This window comes from Polyodon spathula, chromosome 1 (genome assembly GCF_017654505.1).
Source record: "Polyodon spathula isolate WHYD16114869_AA chromosome 1, ASM1765450v1, whole genome shotgun sequence".
In the NCBI taxonomy this organism is placed as follows: domain Eukaryota; kingdom Metazoa; phylum Chordata; class Actinopteri; order Acipenseriformes; family Polyodontidae; genus Polyodon; species Polyodon spathula.
This window is the reverse complement of record NC_054534.1, coordinates 32350212-32367025: the sequence shown is the minus strand read 5'-3', so window position 1 is coordinate 32367025 and position 16814 is coordinate 32350212. Positions and strand designations below refer to the sequence as shown.

The window sequence follows — 16814 nt, the reverse complement described above, 5'->3', positions numbered from 1 at the left end:
TAAGATGAATCAAAGATTTGTAGAAAAGAAACAAAGTTGTACATTACTAAGATCTTGAACGTAGGGTCATCACACCAAAACGTAATCTGGTTTGTAGAACTGAATCAGTGGAAACAAAACTCTGATTACGACTCCTGAATCCAATGTATTTATTGCATTAAACAGCAGAATATGACAAATACAAAAAAATAGTAACTTAAAAGATGGAAAAGTTCTGTCTCTTAAAAGTACTGAATTCACTGTTGGTCTACAGCTATGGCCAAATGTTTTGCATCTATAGAATTAACTAATTATACTTCATAAAGTCATATGAAACCTGCTAAACGATGTTACGTGAACATACTGAGTATTAAATATTACATAATGCTATGTAGATTTTTGCGATAATTATGTAGTTTCTTTGATTACATGATAAATAAAACTAAAACATATAAATTATATATATATATATATATATATATATATATATATATATATATATATATATATATATATATATATATCTTAGTCTCAATCTTAATTCTAGATGATGCAAAACTTTTGGCCAAGCAGTATTGGTTTTAAAAAATTTTTTTTTTTAAAAATGCTTCATTATTTTATAATAACAATACAAATAATAATAATGAACATTTAATGATTAAATACTAAGATTTTCCTTTAATGCAAATCTCAGTTCGGTTAATTAAGGTGTAAAACAATGTAATTAGGTTACCTTCAAGTATGAAAAACTGACAGAAGTGTACTGTACTTTGAAGTGCCTTGCTTTGCATAATAGCAGTTAAAAACAAAAACAAAAAAGACTACATCTCATTTCTTATTCTAAAAGTGTATACAATTGTTCAATACTTAGATTCCCTTTTTAAACAGTTACCACTAATTTCAATTGTAATTTATTATTTAATTTTATACTGGATATCTTAATGTGGTTGGTAGTATGTTTATCCTTCAGTACTAACAATAATAAAAAGGTATTGCCTAAATAATTTGACACGTTCAAAATTGTTTAGTTCAGGAATATTAAGAGCCATTGAAAAGTGGTTCTAAGGGATCACAGCAAAAACCAAGAAAATCCATTGTGTATTCAGCACACAAACATTTTATAATCTTATGAGATATTAATAATAATAATCCATTCAAATACAAGCTTCTCAAAGAAACTCATAAAAAGTTATTGGCGACAGAATTTTGTCCCTTTTATCTGATAAAGAAAAAAAAAAAGCAAGTGAGCTTTTTTGGTTGTCACTACAATTGTATGCCTCTTACATTAAAACAAAATGTAATGGGCATTAAAAAAATACATATATTTAAAAAAAAAGTTTAAGTTTATGAAGTTTAATAAGAATCTCATTAATGAAGCAAAATGGAATTTAAAGGCATGCCAGAAAAGTCTGTATTAAAAAAAAAAAAAAAAAACACAGCCTTGTGTAGTGGCTCAGAGGTACTGTGCATCAGGGCTGCTTTCTGCCCATAAGGCTTTGCTGTGTGTGGTAAAAATCAAGTTAGAAGCCTCTATCCACAAGTAGAGCTTTGCAGCCAATCACTATCACAGAAAGATTTCAGTCAAACTCAACAATGCATACATTTCCTTTAACCTAAAGGAAACTAGTTATACATTTAAAATGCAAGCTCATACATACAATGCAGCCCTGGTAATCAAATGCTCTTTCAAAAAGATGCAGCACAAAAGCTTGTCAGCTTGGGTTATGCGCAACAGTTAAAAATGCATATAGAGTCTACTTATCTATATTCCACAGGGTTTCCTCACAATTCAGTTATATATTAAAATATAGAATTTTTCAACCACACTTTATTGCTGCTTGTCTCCACCAACGTTACTGAGTTGGCTGCAAAGAACTACAACACTGCGAAGCTCCAGTCCTATAGGATCCATCCAATAAGGATTAGTAGGCTTTGCAAAATGCAGACATGGACTTGCTGCATTGGAAGACTACAAGTTCACTGTTTGGAGGGGAAAGGCGCTGCTCCAAAGGGATCTAGTTCCACCTGTGGAGGTTGTTGCATCACACTGTGCACTACCATTTCTGTGAAGGGTACAGCTCCAAAGTCATCCATTTTCAGCCCATCTCCGCCATGAAATGCTCCGTGTAGTGAACTGGTTCTAGGCCTCCCACTGTTTGTGTTGAGATCACTTCTGTTATCACCCAGCCCTTGGTGCTGGGGGTGCCTTACTATTTCCTGTGGATGGAATGGCTTTGCACCAAATGGATCCAACATTGTCTCTTCTGTAGGCATGGGTGACCCTTTGTCTTTTCCGTCGCTTAGTGTCACACTGATGTTCTCCTTAGAGTCCGATGTGCTGTGAAACTCATTGCTGCTCTGTGAATCCCTCCTGCCTCCCTTCTTGTGCCTGCGGACTCGCTCTGGGGTGCGGAAGTTCGATTTTGAGGTCTTCCTCACACTGGTAGGAGTGCCGTGGTGCCGTTTCCCATTGCCACTTGCATTTTCCTGCTTTGTACGCCTCTGTCTCGAAGACAGTTTTTGAAGACTCCGCTGTTTCATCTTCAGCTGCTGAGCAGTAGAGACTTCAAAGGGAACCTGCCCAAAAATGTCCTCCTTGCTACCTAAAACTGGCCCTATTTCGCTGGGCTGAAAAGGGGTAGAGCCAAATATATCCACACTGTCTGGCGAAACTGGTGGAGTCTGGGCCATTGAATCCTCTCCTGGTTTGCCTGTTTTAGATAAATTTCTACTGAACGGAGCTTTGCTGAACACATCAAACTCATCCATGCCCTGATCTTGGGTGACCAAACTGAATGGTGCCTGGGCAAAGATGTCCACATTTTCAGCTGCACTTCTTTGCTGGCCAGTTCCGAAGAAAGGTACTGCCCCAAAAACATCCACCTCTCTCTGTGAAAATGCGGTTGCCCCCACACTGGGAGAGTTTGGGGGAGTGATGAATGTAGCTGCAGACTCTCTGCTCACACACACTGCTTCGACTCCAAGCTTCTCTGCCACTGGACCCACAACCTGAAACTTTCCCTTCCGTTGCTCATAGTCAGAGTCTGAGCTGTGCTTCTCTTCCTCTTCCTCCACCTCCTCCTCAGAGTCCATTAGCAGGGGCCGCTGTCCCAGATTCTCGGGCTCTGTATCGTTGTCTTCATTAAACTCGCCGTGCTCACTGTTCAGTGCTTCCTCATACTCCTGCTCATCTTCCTCACTGCTCTTTGGAGAAGGGGGGTCTGACTCGAAGTCACTGTCTGTCTCTTCCCCACCTTTATGTGTCTGATGCCCAGATGGGCAACTTCTTTTTCCTCCTTTATGCTCTTTCGAGTGCTGTGTCTGCCTTTCAGCTTTTACTGAGGTGCTTGAGTCTTTAGCTGGGTGTTCAGGATTCTTCACACTGGAACCTACAAGTAAAACAGGAAACCGTCAAATATTGTTGTTCCCAGACAGTACAAATATCAGGGGGAAAAAAAATCTTTGTGGATGCATTTGGTATTCAATGGGCACTGAAAACTTGCTTTTAAATATTATAATAACAACAACAACAACATTATACAGTATAGGACAGATTTACACCAGCATGCCATGTTGATAAATCTGGTCTTATGTCTTAAATTGATTGTTCTCTTTTTGTTTTTGCCACTGGAACATATGTTTCATAATGTTAAAAAAAAAATTAATAAATAAAAAAAAAATACAATATTTAGCATTACTGGTATCTCTACAGCCATAAACTGTTAACAATTTGGTATATATTATTGGTTTTTAAAATGTCACTGTTTGGTAATTTAACAATTCAGTCCTAAACTTTTCAATTTTCTGTTTTGACATTTGGATTTTAAGCACAAAATGTGACTTGTCTTTAATTGCAGAAATGTACTTAATATAAGCTACAAGATTTGATAACTCCAAGACAGCCCTATCTGCTGACTGATGCGGAAACATTCCGATCTGCCATTATGATAATAAAATGTGAATAAACAAATCCATTTTTTTTTTTTTTTTTTTTAAATGAAGTTATGGAGGTTATAAAAACTACAGAACACACAACCTAGTATCTCTTGTTCTATCTTTTTTTTTTCTGCAAACATAATTTCAGCCCTTGCAAAGAACCACTAAAAAGGCAGTTCTTCATTCTGGTAGTAACAACAGATTGACAGAGATAGAAAAGAACCACCACAATTTAGAAGTCAGGTTGCTGCTGAGCTTTAGTGGTTCTGAACAGAGACCAGACACGCGATGTGCATAAAACAATTATGTAGACAAACTGTCTATACCTGTTTTTTTTAAACAACGAGATGAAAGATTGTTCTGAAAATGTTTTAAAACTGGCATGGCACTCAAGAAATGAATCCATGGGGAAAGATCTGATCTCAATTACTTGTATGGTAAGTAATTTAATTACCTGTTTACTTCATCACCAAAATGCACACAATACAATAGTTAAACTATACTATGTATATATTTTTAAAACCTCAAAACATAAATGTTGAATTATGTATGTGAGACTTTATGATATAATAATACCCATTTTCCATCATATATGTTTCTGTACAATCAAACCTGACTTGCATTTCTGAAAGGTTAACACATTTGATATGGAGCACGTATGTAATACAAATGTACTTACTTTGCTTGTTGAAGGCACATCACTGTGCATCACTATGTATTTGATATTTATATTATATTAAAGCAGAAAAAATATTAAAGCATAGAGTACTGTGTATTTAAAAACCATTCTAAAATCACAGTTCTTAAAACACAGCTATACAGATGGACTTTGTTTTAATGCAGACAGGTTTATGCCAAAACAATAAAATCTGGAAATAACAGACGTCACATCTTAAGACTAGAAGCATGATTAATGATGTGCTGTTTATGCTGTAATGATGCTTCTTAGCTTTTGCAAGTTCTGTAATACCAAATGGGTTTTGTATTTGAAAAATCTGGATTATTGACTGCTCGCTTCGGATTTCCCCAGGTCCAACCCTGATGGCATGTTAGAAACTCTCAATATCCAAACTGTTTGTGCATTATTAAAACATAAGGCAAAATGCCCTATCACCAAAATCATGGTTCTCAGGCTACAGTACGTTCTGATCTTGTGCTGTCAAACATAGGCAAGAAAGCAAGGAATGGCAGTTCAACATTGCATAAAATTATGTCTTGGCCCCCTTTTACTGCACACCATTTTATTATGATTTCAGACAATACAATATCAATTCTTCAGCTAAATGCTCAATATGAATAACAGCATACTGGTAAATGATGCTAAGGGATATGCAGCACTTCCAGGCAAGTTTAATAAATATCATGGGACTGCAGTCCTACATGTATATTACCTGTACATTTAACACAATAAATTCAAAAGCAAACCATTTCAGACATAGCAAGACTGTTGAGGAACTTTTAACCTCAGAGAAGTCTACCCTGTTCAGCTAAATACCTCTACATAAAATAACTATTTGGCGATTGTCTTTGTAGCAAAGACAAAGTCTTATATAGCACGTCTTTCCAGCTTGTATTAACTGGCATTAGAAAGTGTAATCTTGATTACATGGAAAATGTTTGTGCAGGATATAATCCATTTGTATCTTATCTACATGGATGTGGAAACCTAACTATGATGGCAAATAGTAAAACCTTTCTACACTGCATAATATAGTTGTAAAACTGTGGTCCTGTGGTTAAAGAAACGGGCTTGTAACCAGGAGGCACCTGGTTCAAATCCCAGGTCAGCCACTGACTCATTGTGTGACCCTGAGCTAGTCAGATAACCTCCTTGTGCTCTGTCTTTTGGGTGAGTCGTTCTTGTAAGTGACTCTGCAGCTGAAGCATAGTTCACACACCCTAGTCTCGTATCTTGTAAAGTGCTTTGTGATGGTGGTCCACTCTGAAAGGCACTATATAAAAATAAAGATTATTATTGTATGCTATGTACTGTATTTTTTAAATAGATCCCCAACAGTTTATGGGAGTGGGGATAATTAAGTAATAACTAAAAAGGACAAGCAGTGTGATTATTAATATTATTTAGTCGTTTAGCAGCCGATTTAGACTTAGAGACTTGGGGGGTGAACTACACATCATCTGCTGCTGCAGTCACTTACAATAGGACCTAGGTTTGAGTAACTTGCTCAGGGTCACACACAGTGAGTCTTAACTACTGGACCACCAAAATCTGATACAAGGTGTTTATTTAATGTGGTGCACAGTTGTCTCCATGTACACTTAGAGTCCTCTACAGTAGCTATTATGGGAGAAATCAGATCAACTGTGCTACACAAAAAAAACAACTAAAAAAAAAAAAAACACGTTCTGATCACTTCATGACTTTCCTCGATGTGCACTTGAGCTGCCCATCTTCAACATAACCAGACACCCTGTCAGGTGTTCATATTTACATAACTGCCACAGTCCTTGACCTTCTTATTTCTTATATTAAGATGTAATGCAAATTACCCTACCATATTTGGACTTCTGCAATTCCATAGAAACAGATTTTTAAAACTGTTCCTACTTCAAATCCTCAACATTCAATATACATATTGAAATTGGAACGTTAAACACAACCTAACATTTCTAAGGCCACGAAAGACAGATTTTTTTTTTTTTTTTAAATAAGTGCTCATCTCTACAGCTGTCACTGTAACCTTCCACAACTTGACAAAGGATCAAGTACATACATAAAAAAAGAGAATGCACGAATACAAATCTGAACAAATCTTGAAATACAGGCTAAGAGCAGCTAAAGAAATGTGTAGCAACATCTGCTTGCAATGTCCTGTACAGATTACTACATTAATAATAAAATCACCTCTTTCATAAAACAATATATTGTTTCTAAAAACATCTATAATCATATAAGACCCCAGCCTTCAAAGACATTTTCTTTCCGTTGTTCTTTTCGCAGACATCCGATTAAAACTGATGAATGCCTTGTAGCTAGTAATTACATGCCTTCTGCTGATTTATCAGCAGTTACATGGGGGGTGAGCCTCTTTTAGCTTTCTTTGAATGACGAACATACTGCCACTGTCACTGCACAGCAATTCGCCACATGTCAGCTTGGCAGATTACTGGCCCGTTTCTCCTAAATCTGTGCTGCTTCTATCAAGACAGCCAGGTCAGCAGCTGCTCAGCAGTGCAAGTGATTTCTCTGATCTCTGATTTGTCTTTAAAAAAGACAATAAAAGGAAATTAAAGATTTGTTGGTACTCATTTCCTGTTCAATAAAAATAAATTTTAGAATTATGTTAAGCACCTTTCAATTGTTAGTCACCTATTACTTTTTATTTTTGCATTATGTTAGAGGATTATAAGCCTTAATTCTCCCGCAGTCTGGTTTGACAAGAGAGAACAAGAGAAAGCAGAGAGTTAAGTTTCCACAGCAGGTCTTCTTTTGCATCAATAGCAACTCAATTTAGGTATCTTATTCAAGCCTGTAATGTATTTCTGTGGTAGAAGAAGAAAAAAGGGTTTGAAAATAGTTAAAGCAAACGAATAAACTCAATGTTTCAATTTTTCCCTTAAAATATGTTGTGGCCAGTTGTCCCAGTTATTTTTCCAAGCAGCAATACAAATCCACTGTCTTAATACCCTGCTACCAAAAGCTGGGGCACAGGAGCTGCATGCAGAAATTGATTTGATTTTCCTTTAAACATGTTAAACAAAATCATTTAGAATTTAATATTACACTAGTACCTAAAATCTCTAGTATTTGAATGCACAATATCAACTCCAGGTGTTGTAGCTGCTGCTGGACTATTTTAGGGTCAGAGAAAATGTATGATAACATTTTAAAGATTTTATCAAAACCACATTTACACACACACACACACAAATGAAAATAAACCTTACATCAGCTTAAAGCCTAACAATTTAATCTCGATTCATTTTACTGACTTTTTAGCTGTGCATGACAGCAAACCAAGGCCCTCTACTGGTTCAGCAGTCGATTCTGGCATAACTGTGGAATATGGGATTTATTTCTAAAAGGGGGTGTGGTAAAACTGAGAAAAGAAAGGAGAAACTAGGATTGTATTGTATATACTGTGTATAGGATATACAGAGTGATGTACTACACTGAAAATCCCACACACCACAGTTGATATTCGTACCATGTGCCAGGCCCACTGAGGAACTCTGTTCAATGTTTTTTTGTTTATTTTTTTATTGTGTTTATGAATGACCTCATAGAGGCATGTAATTACTGTTGGCATATAAACACAGGAAAAGATAATAAACTTCTTTCTCCATTTAGATACAATTCAGATGAAGTTGTTGTTTGGCTCCAAGTTGCTTCAATGGTGTTCTCTTTTGATAGCCGGTTTCTATCTAACTTGAATAGTCCTGGATGTCTGGCCGTTGTCTGTGCTTTCCATTTCCAGGGGTTAAAGTCGGGTACAAAATTATCAACCCACATTGAGAGTTTTTTCTTAATATCACAATTACCTATAGCATGTACAGAGAAAACAATACTGTACAATTCTGAAGCACAAAAACAAACTGTAAACATCAATATCACAAATTGTATGTGAAGTGATATACCCTTTAAGCTTTTTTTTTTTTTTAAATTAAACTTTACGAACATCTTGTACTCATGATGCAATGGTGGTCAGATTTGTTTAAAGGGAAATGCCCAAAAAACCAAGCAGTATCAATTAAACAGTTTTTTTTTTTGTTTTTTTTTAATAAAATGAAATAAAACCTTCATGACGATGAAGCAATTTTATTTTAAAAAGAAATACAGTCAAATACATTAAAAATACAAATTAATTTACAAACTTTCAGCTAAGTATACAGTTTATACATGTGTGCATACTTATTTTCAACTGAAGTACATTTTCTCCACGCTCATTAGTCTGGCACTCTTTATACCAAGGTCACCTTAGAAATTATTTATGTAAGAAACATTTAAAAATAAAACACACATATTCTTTACTACCATTGTGCTGTGGTAAATGTGTGTTAAAGTTGTTTCTGCACAAAAGATGCAAAGAACAGGAAAGCTGTTTGGTACAGCAGAGAAAGGGACCCAACACCCATGAACGGGAGGCTGAAAATGAGACAAAAAGTTACAAACTAAAAAAAAAAGTTTAACCACACTAAACACAATGTGTTGTAGAAATAGTTCAATTTTATTCGCCTTAAAAAGGATACATTTCACAGTAAAACAGGTTCAATTTTCATTTACTGTGTTTCTCCTTATGTGCCCATTTGTTTGATATCCCCTTTCCACTGGTTTAAAATGATGAAAATGCATTCATCCTCTTCACATTATGGATTAGATTATAAATTGTAATCTGTCCACCAATACACCACCAGCCCAAGATGCTTGCAAAAATGGTTGCGTTATCATGCTTTGTATCATAATTCAGAACAGAACTCTGTATAGGATAAATTAAATGAAAATTTAATACATTTGGACCAGAATGTTCCAATTTGGTATCCAAAGTTCCAATAACTAAATGGCCAACTTTTAGAAATTATTTAAAGTAAACTTACCTTTATAGCTACAGCAATTAAGAATAAATACCAAATGAACCATTTATGGAAGTTATGGCTACTTCAATGAATGGAAATGGTTTAGAAACACAGTACTATTAATGTAATAGTTACTATATAATTTATTCTTTGTAAATTAAAGCCAACTGGACTAAAATCATAATGACATGTAATGCAGTATCTAACTGAAGGTTGGGGTGATCTGAGTCATCATCTAAACCTTCAGTCTAGACTCACTCACTTATTTGGAGGTGTGTGATTTACTGCACATGCGATGAAAACCAGCAAATCAACAAGTACATTATGAAGCAAAGCACCAGTTCCAAGAAAATCCACATGCACCTCAACAATCTGCCATTGTCTAATTTACCTTGAAAGGCAGAATGATTCTGACCTTGTTCATCTTATCATTTTGGCAGCTATGACAACGTCAGCAAAATAGTGTGGAGTTTTAGGAACACAGAACTAATGAAATATATACAGTACAACTTACAACTAATGAAAACTAATGGTAGTTTTGGTGGCATCTGGTTATGCATTCCTTGCACCATAAATACACATTGCTTGTATTTGAATATCTGGGTATTTAAGCTAAATGCCTCAATATCAATATGGACTAATGGTCTACTATTGCCCATGAAACTATTCAGGATGACACAATTTGCTGTTAGATTTTGATAAGATTTTCACTATGCTGTATATTTGGAGACTCGTACAACAGAGCCCTTTTGGTACTAACAGAAAGGTAAACAATATGTCAGTGCCCTTGAATAAAAATAAATTGTGTCTATCTATCTATCTGTCTATCTATACAAACACGACAGTCGAGCTACAAACACAGAACTGTTACCTTGCTTACGTTTTTGCTACTTTGTTGACAAAACGAGATGCAAGATAAAATCCAGCAAGATGAAATAATAATGTATTAAACCAAAAGAGACAAATGTGGAAAAAGCAAATCACTAATAGCAGAATTTAGTAAGCTCAACAGGAGTGAAATATTTACAAAGATGACACTGCACAAATGTTCTCAGGAGGCTACAGCTAAGCTTTATATCTGTTCTATGCCCTTTTGTCAAGACTTTGTACATTTTACTTTGACACACATTTCCATTTTCTACCATAGCTGATACAGCAACATCCTTTGCCAGCTTTTAAAAGCTTTATATGAAAGTAAGTTGATTCTAAAGTGCCATTTTTTGTCCAGCAGAGGGCTTCTGATGTCTTGCTTAACATTACATTCAGAACTTGACTGACAATGTAAAGCAAAAATAAAGTTATTTGGTATTTACTTTAAATTCCTTCTTGCTAATGGGGGGAAAAAAAAAAAAAGCAGCAAAAGTGTCTCGGCTACTTTTTGAAGTCTGACAGCAGCCTTTCATGGCAAATGTATTTTGAATTGAATAATCTGAAAACAGTGTATATATACAGTACAGTGCTAATTCAAAGGACATTCTTAGCCAATAGTTTCAGGAAGTCTGTACAGCTTGTAATTCCCCTGCAGTGTGTTTCAGGTAAAACCAGGACACTATAAAGACTGGGGAAAGGCCTCAGTGACCAACTGCTTCTCTAATGACCAACATACATTGCAACTTGAATTGCAGAGTCACAAAGGCTCACTTAACCCCAGGAAGCACAAGCTATGCAGGTAAAGCTAAGAGCTTCATTTAAAACAGTACCAGCAGCATGTTTTTAAATACTAATATATGTGTAATGTGATGTGTGTGACTTTCAAAACTCAAAACTTTCAAACCTATATAGCATATGGCAATTCACATTAGGAAAGGTTTGGCATAGTTTCATAGCTCTGAATTCTTTAGAAATAAAATGCAAGGGTTACTGTAGGAACCTGAAAGAAACCACCATCTAACCAGACCAGAGTAACTGTCTTGAATTTCAAAACTCTACTAAAGAGTCCTAGGATACTAGAGCAATATAGGTTATACAGTTTGTGCTCCATGGAACAAAGCTTTTCTTCAATGTTTCCTTAAAACTTGCCTGGATTGGAAACAAAGGGTACAGAGCCAAAGAGGTCCTCCAGGAGAGGCTTCTGTGAAGACTGGCCAGTCTCTACACTGGCATCTAGACACGCTGCCCTTTCGTCAGGTTTCTCTGTTAAGAAATGGAGAGTTGGGTAATATTAACCAGGTGACCTCTTAATTGGCTGCTGTAATACAGGACAGGAACTTAAACTAAGCACAGCATCATAAATTCCAAAATAGTACAGTAAATTAAAATCTACTTATATACTACTGTACCAAAAACTTGCTGGTTCCAATACAGCTCAAAACATCCAACATGATTGTTACAGAGCCCTTTATAGCAGCTATGTCAACAAGCTTTTACAGACATTCAATAGAAAATACCTGAACTGAGCACCATCCTCTTTAAAGGCCACTTCCCTCCACGTAGACATTGTACAGCTAAATTTGTATCTCTCACATTTTAAATTTTGACAGAAGCATGTCATGGTAAAAATATACTTAAATAATAATAATACATGAGATACAGTATATGGGTAAGATAATTAGTGTGTCTTGTGCAAGTTGGTCAAATTAAGTTCTGTCATGATTTCTTAACAATTACCTACACAATTAGATCCTGTACATCGATTCCTACCTCTTTCTGCATTAAGTAACTTTACAAAAACTGAATGTTTTTTCCTAGACCTCTGGGCCCTACCACTGAAAATAGTCCTGTAGTGACCTCTGTGGTGGATCTAAGTGGTTATACATCAAAATCACACGCACATGATGCAGCTCATACAAAACACACATACCATCAGCAACACTACAGTAACGTACACTAAGCAGAAGCTAACTTAAAATGCAAAATTATAACCATAAAAATTTAAATGTAAATAAACGATACAAAAAGCAAAATGTGTCAACAAAATAAATAAAAATGGGTAAAACTGAACACTGTGGCTTTGTCAAATAAATCACAGTAAACAAATCCACCTAATTGCAAGCTTTCTAACTGAACAGTGTCAGTATGTTTCTGTTTTTTATTATTATTATTATTACTACTACAGTAGAGAGTCAATTCCCTGATCAACCGTACTGTCTAATCAACCGAACGCACCTGCACTCACGTGATGATTTAATTGTGTGGTGTATTACACACACAACTTCTGCTGCTAAAATGGCTACCAGATTTAGCTGCCAAAAAAAGGACCAGCAGACTGGGGCAAACAAAAGTTACAGAATTATTTAGACCACCAAAACATTAGATGGAGCATTGTGCGATTTAAATTGTTGCAGTTAAGCAAATTAAAACACAGTCACCTGGTTCTTGATTTTTATTCTATTTCCTCAGTAAGGGCAGGAGATCATGTCTATCTTATTTAGCAGCTAAGAACTTAATTTCAATTGCATGTTATTACAATGCCTTGACAGCAACTATCAGAAGTATAGAAACATTGTACAGAATGTTTAAATGTAATGATTCCTAAAGTTTTGTAATTTGTCAGAATTGGACTGAATTGTATTCTTTGATGACTTCCAAAGTTTGGTATATGGTACGTTTAATTAAAGTATTTCATTATCTCAACTGTAGGTGTTAAAGTTTTACTGAATTGCATTAATTTAATGATTTGTAAAGCTTTGTAATTTTGTATGCTTAATGTGATAGAATAGGTTACTAGCTATATAGCATCAGTAGGTACTTGTGTACTAAGTACTTATGTATGTTAACTTTATTCTATACATTATTAAAGGGACAGTAATTGTTATTAATACCTGTTTGATACAAATCAAATCATGCAAACTAGTATCGGTCCAAATCAGTTTGGATAATTGACTCTCTACTGTATTTACAACAATTTAAAATGGTTTAGTCTCAAGAAGTGAGAAATATATGAAGCAACACAAACCCAAATAAACAGTTTTTATGTCTATAGTAACAGCAGTCAAAACTGTGGATTATTTCAATGATCCGACAGCTGGAAATGATGTGGAGAGACTAAGGACAGAGGGAAGGACATGAGAGAGGTGAAGGTATGGAATGGATTATCAAGTCGCATTGTTGTTGCCGAATCACTTCAATCCTTTAAGATACAGCTTGACAAAGTTTTGAGATCTATCAGCTATTAGGTACCGGGCAAGCATAGATGGGCAGAATGCCCTCCACTTGTTTGTAAATTTTCGTATCTTCTTATGTTAACCCCGTATATAAGTTATTTACAAACAAAATGCTTCTATAAAAATCAGGAGCAGTTTTAAAATCATGTCCCGATTAATCCACAGGGATGTCCCCATTAAAACGTACTGTGTATTAGGCCTATATAGTCTAATTTATAAAGGACTATTGTTTAGTCATACAGCAAGACAAATATTTTTCAAACCACTCTCAAACCAAATAAACAAACAGACAACTGGGACTTCACAGTACAGTGACCTACGCTGAAACAGTAAACTACTGTAGGGTCACAGATCTGGTTACCTTGACTGAGACAACAAAATCATTACATGAAAGTTAATACTGTACATGTTATAGAAGATATGAGATGTTACATCACCTAGTGAATAAAGTGACCTACTTTCAATTTTATATTCACAATTTAAAACAAAAGTAAATGAAAAACACACTGACAGCCAACCCCCCACTCAACCCCTCCGTTTAAATATTGAAAGTTTACAGATGAACTGAAACCCAGTCCAGAACATTCAGAACCAGAGAGGCAATGTTTAAATTAAATGAACAATACAATAATAGCAATAACAATAATAATAATAAACACTTGCTTGCTCGGAGGAGGTCAAACTCCCTGTCCAGCAGCTCATCTTCAGTCAGCTTGGAGAAATTGTCTTCTCTGAAGGGGTTCCAACCCGACATGTCTGGTGGGTTACTGATATTCTGAAATGGGGCACCCACTGCACCTTCAGGGTCCACCATGATAGCTCTGCAGGAGGAAAACAGTTAGGGTTCTTCAGATATATTTTTAAATGCTACATCAGAGCAAGCAAGGAGATAAAACCATTATGAAGTTACACTCGAGCACTATTATACTGACTGTAAATAGCTATTTTTTTTTTCTAACTGGATGAGCATCATTGTTATACTGCTGATCTGGAAGTATTCATTTTTCAAATTGTGACCATATCAATTTACCCAGGATTCACCAATTAGTGACCTCTCTTAGTTTTGATTTTTTTTTGTGTTTTTTTTTAATCCTGCACAATACTACACAATACAAACAGTGTTAGTTTACCTTGTGTTATTGACTGATGGATCAACTATTGTCCCAACAGGAGTTGGCACAGTTGGAGCAAATGAACCTAAAGGTGTCTGGAACTCCTGTGGAGAGGTGAGAAACTGTGTTTGCTGCTGATGTGCAAATGCTTGTTGGTACTGCTGCAGCTGAGAGAAGATATAACAGTGTAAGGTTTGATTGAATATACAGTAAACCAAAACATTTTAGCAAGGAGCTACAGATGTAATATAAAATAAAACTGTTGTTACATATACAAGACCAGTACAACATAATAATCTACATTAGTCATAACACACTCAATCTCACCCATATTAATATCCAAATCTAAAAAAAAGCTGTTTGTATTTCTTTAAAAGCTTGAATTGTAGGGCTTGATTTTTTTTTATTTTTAGTTGAGTTGGGGAGGGGGGGGGGTAATTGCTTTTTATTATTATTTGGCAAAATCGGTTATTTCAGTTATTAAAAATAAACCCCACTTAAAACACATTAATTTGCAGATTATATAATACATTGAATGTACGTTTCACTAATACATATACAAACGTTAGCTTATTGTGTTGAAGTGAGGATGTCCACATTAGGATTCCGGCAGTGTAGATGCATTCTGAATCCTAGAATTATGAGAAGTAACCAGGGACACGCAACCTGCGGCCCGTTTATCGTCTGATTGCAGCCCAGTGTATTCATTTCAATTCACTTATGAACATATAGTACTTTTTTTTTTTTTTTAAACCTTATTGACTTGCTTTTTCTAAATTTTCGCATAAAAAAAAATAAATTTGTACTACAGAGGTTAATTGCTTCTCATCAGCTTGTATCCAACTAATTTCATAAGTCTTCTCCTCCTTTCTTAAATGCACAAACCCGCTGCATTGAAAGAACCCATTCCCAACACAGAGGCTTGTTGCTAGGGAGGTGATGTCACTACCCTGTACCTTTTGCTACATTGCTGCCTGCTACAACTGAACAAACAGCTCGTCGGCTAAAACAGAAACCGCTTCAGCAAGTAGATATTTAATTTGCTTTGTGTTATTGTGCAATGCGTGTGCATATGGTAACAGTACGATGTTAATGCTTTGTTTTTAATTGTTTTATATATATTTGTTTGTGATATGTATAGTGCAGTACGAAATAAAATTAACAGTAATTCTAAGGGAAATTGCCCACGTGTATGCCTATGTATATTGCAGCTAAGGCTTAAACTTTTGGTCTTTGGTAATGTGCGGCCCGCTATACACATTAGGTTAAAACTAGTTTTCTGGATGTGCGGCCTGTGAAGTAGGTGCTATATTAAAATAATAATAATAATAATAATAATAATAATAATAATAATAATAATAATAATAATAATAATAATAATGCAGTCGTCGTACACAAGACAAACTATAATATGCATTAGTACAGCATAACTGTACAGCAGTTTTTTATTTTCGATAACTTTTTTCATCACTGAATAAAACCATGACGTCATGTTGCTGGTTTGTTTGGGTTCGTGGTCGTTAAGCCCGTTGCTAAGCAAGTGATGAATTGATGCAAATGACGCGTATTACGTGCTGCACAACACTGATGATTGGTCGGTTAAACTGAAGTTAAAGGATTTCCAGCCCTTGTGCTCCCTTATTTACTTACACATTTTTACATTAAAACATACACTATTAACTTAACATTTAAAACAGTGGACACCATTTTCCTTAATACAGAAACATCAAATTCAGAAAAAAAAAAATTAAAAACAAAAAAAAAAAAAAGGAGATGGCAGAAGTCTGATCATATTAAAAGAAAATTCTCTCTTGTGGTGCCTTACTTAGCCATATGCATATCCAACTAAATAAGTAGATGAGCCTGATAAACATGACCAGTCCTCATTCATAACAAGAAACATATGTGTGCAGTTTGCTGTCATTTGTCATCATATGTGATCGTCTCAAAACCGTATTGGTCTTTATGCTAAATTACATTTTATATTCCATGCGACTGCTCACCATAGCTGCATACTGAGCCTGTTGATATGTGGGCTGCATCATCATCTGCTGCTGAAGCATATGTTGCTGCTGGAGTTGTAAGGACTGTTGAACTGCTTGTTGATACTATGAGGAATGTGCGAAAAAAAAAAAAAAGTTAGCTATCC

The 16814-nt window shown here is 35.4% G+C and overlaps 1 protein-coding gene across 4 annotated transcripts in view; it reads right to left on the bottom strand.

Moving 5' to 3' along the window:
- Positions 1 to 627: 627 nt before the first annotated feature.
- The window catches only part of LOC121317405 (BMP-2-inducible protein kinase-like), a 56661-nt gene continuing 40474 nt past the window's right edge, over positions 628 to 16814 (bottom strand). For 2 of the 4 annotated variants that reach the window (XM_041253305.1, XM_041253322.1), the window contains exons 12-16: positions 16669 to 16773; positions 14684 to 14832; positions 14217 to 14374; positions 11470 to 11583; positions 628 to 3368 (exon numbers count right to left, since the gene is read on the bottom strand). In XM_041253305.1, the coding sequence (XP_041109239.1) occupies positions 1957 to 3368; positions 11470 to 11583; positions 14217 to 14374; positions 14684 to 14832; positions 16669 to 16773 (1938 nt within the window). In that variant the 3' untranslated portion in view covers positions 628 to 1956. Of the gene's footprint in view, positions 3369 to 11458; positions 11584 to 14216; positions 14375 to 14683; positions 14833 to 16668; positions 16774 to 16814 lie in introns of those variants that run through there. The other 2 variants (XM_041253313.1, XM_041253331.1) reach the window with 2 other exon arrangements.